This window comes from Tupaia chinensis, unplaced genomic scaffold (genome assembly GCF_000334495.1).
Source record: "Tupaia chinensis unplaced genomic scaffold, TupChi_1.0 Scaffold000361_2, whole genome shotgun sequence".
NCBI lineage: Eukaryota > Metazoa > Chordata > Mammalia > Scandentia > Tupaiidae > Tupaia > Tupaia belangeri.
The window spans coordinates 4,530,813-4,540,288 of NW_006159858.1; the positions used below are offsets into that span (position 1 = coordinate 4,530,813).

The 9,476-nt window shown below is 42.9% G+C and overlaps 1 protein-coding gene across 1 annotated transcript in view; it reads right to left on the reverse strand.

Annotated features, from left to right (window-relative positions):
* The window catches only part of SUMO1 (small ubiquitin like modifier 1), a 57,901-nt gene that overhangs the window by 11,692 nt on the left and 36,733 nt on the right, over positions 1-9,476 (reverse strand). Inside the window, exon 4 of the mRNA XM_027773616.1 lies at positions 375-452. Within this exon, the coding sequence (XP_027629417.1) occupies positions 375-452 (78 nt within the window). The remainder of the gene's footprint in view (positions 1-374; positions 453-9,476) is intronic.

The window sequence follows — 9,476 nt, forward strand, 5'->3', positions numbered from 1 at the left end:
CTCTCTCTCTCTCTCTCTCTCTCTCTCTCTCTCTCTCTGTGTGTGTCTTTCTGGTCAAATTTTAAAAAATAAATGAATGAATAAATAAAATAAATAATTGTTTTAAAAAAATCAGACTTTTTCTTTAGTTGCTAATGGTAAAATGGGGTAATTTTTCTTTTGATAACCTTCCAAAAAAGAACAATTAGTAACAAAGCACTGAGGGCCAGCATGTGGCATGGTGGTTGGGGTGCTGGACTTCCAAGTGGCTGACTGCGTTATGAGTCTCCAACATGGCAGCTTGCCCTCTCTATCTGTCTTTTCTCTCTGGTCACATCAAAGAATAATATTATAATGTTTAAAAATAAGTACTGTGTTTAATACAATAAACATACCTGTCTTTGACAGTATGATTCTTTGAGTTTCTTGAGGTGTGTTGTCATTTTCACTTTGAAGTGAATCTCACTGCTATCCTAAGGAGATAAAAATATTAACCCCTTTTATATAAACCATTTGCTTTGCTTAAATCAAATTACTTAATTACATACAGAAAAAACAGAAACATAAACCTTGCCACCAATATTTTTCACCAAAATATTCTTTTTAGTAAGCCAGCCGCGACCTGGAGGTTACAGCTGGATCTCACAAGGCTGACTGACCACACAATTCAAGCCCCAGACCTGGTAGGCTGACAAGCATGCAAGGCTCATGTGCGTGAGTACCCAAAAAAATCCTGAAAAGGAGGGAGAAATGGAGAAGAGATTGCAGCAAGACCATGCCTCATAGGGGAGGGGATGTGCCTCTCTCTCCCCGGCCCCCAGGGAGTGCATGTGCCTTTGGAAAAAAATTTTAAAACGTGTTATTTTTAGCATTACTAGCAGTTTTGTTTTGTTTGTTTTTTAGGTTTTTGCCATAGAGCACATGGGCTCACCAGAGAGAGACGGTGAGAGGAAAAGTGAGAAACCATCCCCTAGAGGGATGGCCACATGGCAATCCCTTCTCCATTCTGGTACGCACATGTACTCTACATGATCTTCAAGTCGCCAGATTCAGGACTGAACCACGGTCAGCCATGTGGGAGTCCAGTGCCTTAACTGTCATACCACCTGCTGATCCCATTAACAGTTTTTATTTAACTTTATTAATCATCATTATTATTATTTGTTTTAATTTGACCAGAGAAAGTGAAAATGAGATAAAGAGAGAAAGCAAGCTGCCAGGTCCAGGACTCGAACCACAGTCAGTCATGTGGAAGTTTAACATCTTTAGCCACCACGTCACCCGCTGCCACCTCACACACACTAATCATCCTCAGTTGCTTTCTATGTATTAGAAAGAAATTTAATAAAACAAAGATAATTTGTCTTGGATGTTAAAATTATCAGCATAACCATGCATGTCAGAGAACACAATTCCAGCAGGGTCCATGGTCTGGTGATTATGGGAGGCAGATCTCATATGGCTGCTCAAATCCAGTCCACTGCAGCTTGAAAAATGTCAGTCATGGGCCAGCAGGAGGCATGGTGGTTAAAGGTGCTGGACTCCCACATGGCCGACCATGGTTCAAGTCCTGGACCTGGCGGCTTGCTTTCTCACTCTCCCCGTCTCTCTTTCTCTGTCTCTCTCTGGTTGAACTGGAAAATAATGAAGTTAAATTAAAAAAATAATAATTCTTAAAAAAAAAAAAATCAGTCACATGGGCATGCATGGCCAAAATCCTAACAGGATCAAGAAATGAAGACAGGACTGTAGGGTGACCATGTCCCACTTTGGGGGTGGGGGACTTTCTGTCTCTATGTCTCTGGCTAGAACATGTGCCCTGAAAAAATTTTTAAAAATAATAATGCTGCATTCCTTAATTACTGCATGTCCATTCTATTGTGAAAATTAAAAATAAACTATTACTAACTCCCAAAAAGCAACTAGAAATAAAGGTACCCACCAAAACTTTCACAAAGGTAGTCAAACCTAGGAGAGAGGCATATATCACAGAACAGACTGAAAACCTTATTCCTAGCCTAGCCAGTAGCAGGGTGGTGAAGGCAGATGGCTTTCATATGATCAACTGTGCAGTTCAAGTCCCAGATCCGGTGGGCTGAAAAACATACCAAGCACATGTGCGTACGTGCCTAAAATCCTGAGAGGAGAATGGAGAAAGGACTGTGACATGGCTATCCCCTGAGGGATGCTTTCTCTCTACCCCTCATCCCCACAATCACACACACCCTACAGCAAATTGTTTTTAAAAAAACTTATTCCTAGGGAGCAGGAGTTAGCATAATGGCTATGTCGCTGGGTTCCCATGTAGTCAACCACAGTTCAAGTCCCAGACTCAGTGGCTAAAACTCACGCCAGGTGCATGTGCGTGCGTGCCCAAGATCCCTAGAGGAGAATGGAGGAGAAGGGATTGCAGCGTGGCCATCCCCACTGGGAAGTGATTTTTCGCTTTCTGTCTGTCTGTCTGGTGAGCGCACGCGCCCTATAGCAAAAACCTCTAGAAAAAAAAAAAACCTTATTCCTGGACCAGCAGGTGCCATGGTGGTTAAGGTGCTGGACTCCAAAGTGGCTGACCACAGTTCGAGTCCCAGACTTGGTGACTTGCTTTCTCATTACCTCCTTGTTCGAATTTTAAAAAATAATAGTGGGGGGGGACCAGCAGTTCGCGTAATGGCTATGTCGCTGGACTACCATGTAGTTGACCGCGATTCGCGTCCCAGACCCGGTGGCTTAGAACTCACGCCAGGCGCGTGTGCGTGCGTGCCCAAGATCCCGAGAGCAGAATGGAGGAGAAGGGATTGTGGCGTGACCATACCCCCTGGGGGGTGATTTCTCACTTTCTGTCTCTATGTCTCTTGCTGTCTGTCTGGCGAGCGCATGCGCCCTATAGTGAAAACCTCTCAAAAAAAAAAAAAATTAAAAAATAATAGTGGGACAGCAGGGAGTGTGGTATTAAGGTGCTGGAATTCCCACATGGCTGATCATGGTTGAAGACCCAGACCTGGCAGCTTGCTTTCTTGATCTCCCTTGCTCCCTTACTCTCTTTCTCTGGCAAAACTCATTTAAAAAATTTTAAATAATAATCATTAAAAAAATAATGACAATGATGAACAAAATTAAACAATTCCTTATTTTTGGAGAGATTTTTGCTACTGGTTGCGTGTGCTCACCAGAGAGGCAGAAAAAGATAGAAGGAGGGAGAAAATGAGAAATAACCCCTGGGGAGGATGGTCATGCAGCAATCCTTTCTCCCTCCATTCTCCTCTCGGGATTTTGGGCACATACGCACATGCACTGGCTTGAGTTTTAGGGCATCGGGTTTGGAATTTGACTAAGTGGGAGACAAGGGACGTAACCATTATACCATTTACTGGTCCCCAAAATTAAGTAATTCTTTAACCAAAAAAAAAAAAAGGAAAAAATCTCCTGCCACAAAATGTCAGCCTGCCAATCTGGTTTCTCTCATTGAATCAAATGAACAAAAATCTCAGTAAGTCAAACTGATTTGTGGGACATACATATTCTTCAACCCAGATTTTCCAGCAGACTCTCAACATCAGAAAAAATATTGGCACTTGCATACTGCAAAATTTCAAAGCCAGGGGCCAGCAGGTGGTAGGTGCTGGACACTCCAACATGGTCAACCATGGTTCGAGTCCTAGACCTGGTGGCTTGCTTTCTCACTTTCCCTCTCTCTCTCTGGTCAAATTAAAATGAATGAATAAATAAATAAAATTAAAAATAAATAATTCTTTTAAAAAAATTTCAGGGGCCAGCAGGTAAGCTTGATAGTTGGGGATGCTGGACTCTCACATGACCAACCATGGTTCGAGTCCCGGACCTAGAGATTTGCTTTCTCACTTTGTCTCTCTCTCTTTCTCTCTCTCTCACTCTGTCTTTCTCTTGTCAAACTGAAATAAAGGTATATAAAATAATTCTTTTCAAAGCCAGTTCTACAGGTACATAGCACTTTCACAAACATATGTTAGCCAAAGTTTGCAATTTTTTTAAAAGAATTATTTTATTTTTCTTTGTTTCTTTCTTCATTCATTTAGTCATTCATTTTGACCAGAGAGCAACAGAGAGAGATAGAGAAAGTGAGAAAGCAAGCCACCCATGGTTGATCATGTGGAATTCCAATACCTTAACCACCATGCCACCTGCTGCAATATTTTTGTTCAAGACATTATAAAGAAATAATTCTCTCCCCATGGAAAATTTCATGAACAAACTTTTTTTTTAAGAATTATTTAACTGGGGACTGGCAGTTGGCATAACAACTATGTCACTGGACTCCCATGTAGTCAACCACGGTTCAAGTCCCAGACCCGCTGGCTTAAATTCACACCGAGCGTGTGTGCATGCATGCCCAAGATCCCAAGAGGAGAATGGAAAAGAAGGGATTGCGGCGTGGCCATCCCCCCTGGGGGGTGATTTCTCACTTTCTGTCTCTCTGGCGCGTGCACACGTCCTACAGCAAAAACCTCTTTAAAAAAAGAATTATTTTATTGAACTCTATTATTTATTTTATTTGACTAGAGAGGAACAGAGTGAGATAGAAAGTGAGAAAGCAAGCTGTCAGGTAAGAACTCAAACCGCAATCAACCATGTGGGAGTCCAGAGCCCTTAACCATCATGCCACCTGCTGGCCCCAAACAAATAATACAGCATATCCCACACCCTACACTAAAATCACCTTTAGATGAATTACAGCTAACATTAAAATTGGGTGGTCAGGCTAGCTAGCTCCATGGCCTGATGGTTAAGGCAGCCAGATGCCACATTAATGACTTCATAGTTCAAGTCCTAGACCGAGAAGCATCAGATACACTCCGAGCACATGTGCATGTGTGCCCAAAATCCCAAAAGGAGGGAGATAAGGAAAAGGGACTACAGCCTGACCATTTCCAGTGGGAGTTGCTTTCTCTTCTCCACTTCTCTCTGTTGAATGCTTGTACCTCCAGGTACAAAAATAAATAAATAAAATTGGGTATTTACGCTACAATCCTCCACACCGGCCCTGTGGCCAGCTACAGTCTCTGGCATGCAAATACAGAGACTTCCAGTATGGCCTCCAACAACACAGAACAGGGCCTTTACTGCCTACACCACAGTAACTAAGCCTGCTGAAATTGATTTTTGACAAAGACGCCTAAACAGTTCAATGAGAAAAGGATTATCATTTTTTCTTTTTGGAGAGGTTTTTGCTATAGGGCACGTACGTTCACCAGAAAGACAGAGAGAGACAGAGAAACGGAAAGTGAGAAGTCACCCCCCAGAGGGGATGGCCACGCCGCAATTCCTTGTCCTCCATTCTCCTCTCGGGATCTTGGGCACACACGCACACGTGCCTGGCGTGGGTTTAAGCCACTGGATCCAGGACTCGAACCGCGGTCGCCTACATGGGAGTTCAGCAACATAGCCATTACGCTAACTGCTGGTCCTGAAAAGGATTATCTTTAAAACTAATGGTCTGGGACAGCTAACTCATACAAATTGTACCCAAAATTATAAAAGGCTTACATGTAAGTGCTAAAATTACAAAAATTTCAGAGGAAACCAAAAGTTTCAATCTTTGTGACCCTCAATTAAGCAGTGGTTTCTTAGCTATGATACTAAATGACAAGAACCAAAAGAAAAAAATTTATTTCATCAAAATTAAAAATTATGCAGGACCAGTAGATAGCATGGTGGTTAAAGCTCTGGACTTCCACGTAGTCAAGCATGGTTTGAGTCTCGGACCTAGAGGCTTAAAACTCACACCAGGCAAGTGTGCCCAAAATCCTGAGAGGGACCGTAGTGTGGCCAATCCCCATGGGGAATGATTTCTTGCTTTCTGTCTCTCTGTCTCTCTCAGCAAGCACACATGCCCTATAACAAAAATTTCTCAAAAAAGTAAAAAGACAGACAACCAAAAGATAAAATAATCCTGGGACCAGCGGTTGGTATAATGGCTATGTCACTGGACTTGACATGTAGTCGACCGCATTTGAGTCCCGGACCCAATGGCTTAAATTCATGCTGGGCATGTGTGCATGCATGCTCAAGAGAATAGAGGAGAAGGGATTTCAGCATGGCCATCCCCCCTGGGGGTGATTTCTCGCTTTCTGTCTCCCTGTCTGTCTCTGTCTTTGTGGCGAGCACATGCGCTCTACAGCAAAAATCTCTCCAAAAAAAATAAAATAAAATAAAATAATCCAAATCATGTATATGATAAAGTCTAATATCCAGAATATAGTAAGAACCATTTATACTCAAGAACCATCTCCACAATAAAAAGACCAATGACTCAAATTAAAAATGAACAAAAAGGGCCAGCCAGGTAACATGGTGGTTAAGGTGGCTAGATCCCACATGGTCAACTGCAAAGTTCAAGTCCCAAACCCAGTGGCTTGAAAAAAAAATATGTCTGACATATGTGGGTGTGTGCCCCAAAACCCGAGAAAAATGGAGAAGGGAATGCAGTACAGCCAATCTCCCTGAGGGACACTTTCTCACCTTCTCTCTCTGGTAACTGCATGTACCTATACATTTTATAAATTTTAAAAGACAGAAAAGAAAAATGGGCAAGGAACAAGGCCAGCAGGCCAGCATGGTGGTTAAGGCAGCTGGATCCCACACGGCCAAATGTGTTCAAGTCTGGACCTGGTGGCTTCAAAAACCCGTCAGGTGGACGTTCATGCACGCATACATGCATGCCCAAAATCACAAGAAGAGAATGGAGCAAAAGGGATTACAATACCGCCATCCACCACAGGGGTGTCTTCTCACTTCCCTACTCTGTCTCCATATCTCTCTGGGAAGCACTTACAGCAAATTAAACAACAAAAAACAGGGCAAAATGCTGAATAAACACTTTACAAAGATGATGTACAAATGTCCGATAAACACACAAAAAAATGTTCCTGGGGCCAGTAGCTGGCATGGTGCCTAAGGTGCTTAACTCCCACATGGTCAACTATGGTTTGAGTTCCAGATCCAGCACTTAAAAACATACCAAGCAAGCATGTGTACATGCTCAAAACCCTAAAAGGAAAGTGGAGAAAGGACTGAGGAATGGCCAATCCCTCTGGGGACAGGTTGATTTCTCATTTTCCCTCTCTGTCTCTCTTGGTCAGCATACTTGCCTTATGGCAAAAACCTAAAAAAAGGATCATCATCATTAACAATAAAGGAAAAGAAAATTAAAACTACAATTAGAAGGCCGGCAGGTGACATGGTGCTTAAGGGCACTAGACTCCCACATGACCGACCACAGTTCCAGTACGGACCTGACAGCTTGCTTTCTCACTTTTTCTCTTTTTTTCTCTCTCACTCTGTCCCTCTCTGGTGAAATTAAAATAACCAAATAAATAAATAAAGTTAAATAAAATAATTCTTTTTTTTAAAAAAAAAAGAACTACAATTAGACACTACTTTATATCTACTACATGACTATAACTAAAAAGACTTAATAACATAGGTTAACCAAGAAGTGGAAAAGCATTTTGAAACCCTCGTATATTGTTGCTAGACATGGAAAATGGTACAGGCCCGACTGAAAACAGTTTGGCAGTTCCTCAAAACAAAAATATAGGTATGGTCACACCACAACCTCTTCTCCATTCTCCTCCCAGGGTTTTGGGCATACCCACACACATGGCTAGCGTAATTCTAAACCATCAGGTCTGGGCGTGAACTATGGTCAGCTATAGAGGAGTTCCAACCACCACACCACCTGCTGGCCCAAATTTCTCAAAAATTTAAACAGAGGCCTTATATTAGACACAACAATTCCATTCCCAGGTATATTTCCAAGGGAACTGAAAACAATCTGCATACATGAATGTTCATAACAACATTATTCATGATAGCCAAAATATGAAACAAACCAAATATCCATCAACTGATGAATGAGTAATTAAATATATTATTCTACTCATATAATGGAAATTTTTTTCAGCCATATAAATGAATGAAATATTGATACATGCTACAACATGGATGAACCTTGAAAACATTATGCTAAATGAAAGAAGTCAGATGCAAAAGGCCACATGGACATCTATAAAATGTTGAGGCATGGACACTAGCCCCCCAGGACCAACCACCATTTAAGGCCCAGACCTGGTGACTTGCTTTCTCACTTTCTCTCTCTCTCTCTCTCTCTCTCTCTCTCTGGACAAATTAAAAAAATAATAACCAATAAATTTTTTTTTAAAAAAAGTGTCCAGAATAGGCAAATCCAGAGACAGAAAGTGTAAGGGCCAGCCAGTGGCATGGTGGTTAACACACACTGCGCACACATGCATGCCCAAAATCCTGATTACAGAATGGCCATCCCCTGGGAAGGTTTTTCTCATTCTTGCACTTTCTCTCTCTGTGTCTCTATCTCCGGCAAGTACCCTATGGCAAAACCTTTAAAAACACACACACACACACACAAGTACAATAGTGGCTGTCAGGGCCTAGGGAAAGGGATGCTAGAGACTGACTGCTAATGGGTACACAGCATCTTTTTGGGGTGATGAAAATGTTCTGGAATTAGGTGGTGGTAATGATTGTATAGCCCTGTGAGTATATTAAAGCCACTGAAGGGAACCAGCAGTTAGCGGAATGGCTATGTCGCTGGACTCCCACGTAGTCGACCGCAGTTCGCGTCCCAGAACCAGTGGCTTAAAACTCAAGCCGGGCTCGTGTGCGTGTGTGCCCAAGATCCTGAGAGAAGAATGGAGGAGAAGCGATTGCGGCATGGCCATCCCCCCTGGGGGGTGATTTCTCGCTTTCTGTCTCTATGTCTCTCTCTGTCTGGCGAGCGCACGCACCCTATAGGGAAAATCTCTCAAAAAAAAAAAAAAGCCACTGAATTATGTATTTTAGAACAGTCAGTTATGGGCCAGCCAGATGGTATGGTGGTTAAGGTGGCTAAATCCCAAATAGCCAATTGTAAAATTCAAGTCTGAGACCCGGTGGCTCGAAAAGGTGCATGTGCGCATGCGTCTCCAGAGTCCTGAAACAACAGAGAAGGGAATACAACATGACTATCACCACCAGGGCTGATTTCTCACTCACCCTCCCACCCTGTCTCTCTCCAGAGAATGCCCGGGCCTTACAGCACAAACTTACAAAAGAAAAGGAGAGGACCAGCAGTTGGCGTAATGGCTATATCACTGGACTCCCATGTAGTCGACCACGGTTCGACTCCCAGACCTGGTGGCTTAAATTCACATCAGGTTTGTGTGCATGCATGCCCAAGATCCTGAGAGGAGAGTGAAAAAGGGATTGCAGTGGGGCCACTCCCCCTGGGGGGGTGATTTCTCGCTTTCTGTCTCTTTCTGGCCAGCACACACACCCTATAGCAAAAACATCTCCAAAAGGGATCAGCAGTTAGTGTAATGGCTATGTCACTGGACTCCCACATAGTCAACCGCAATTCGCGTCCCAGACCCGGTGGCTTAAAACTCACGCCGGGTGCGTGTGCATGCATGCCCAAGATCCAGAGAGGAGAATGGAGGAGAAGG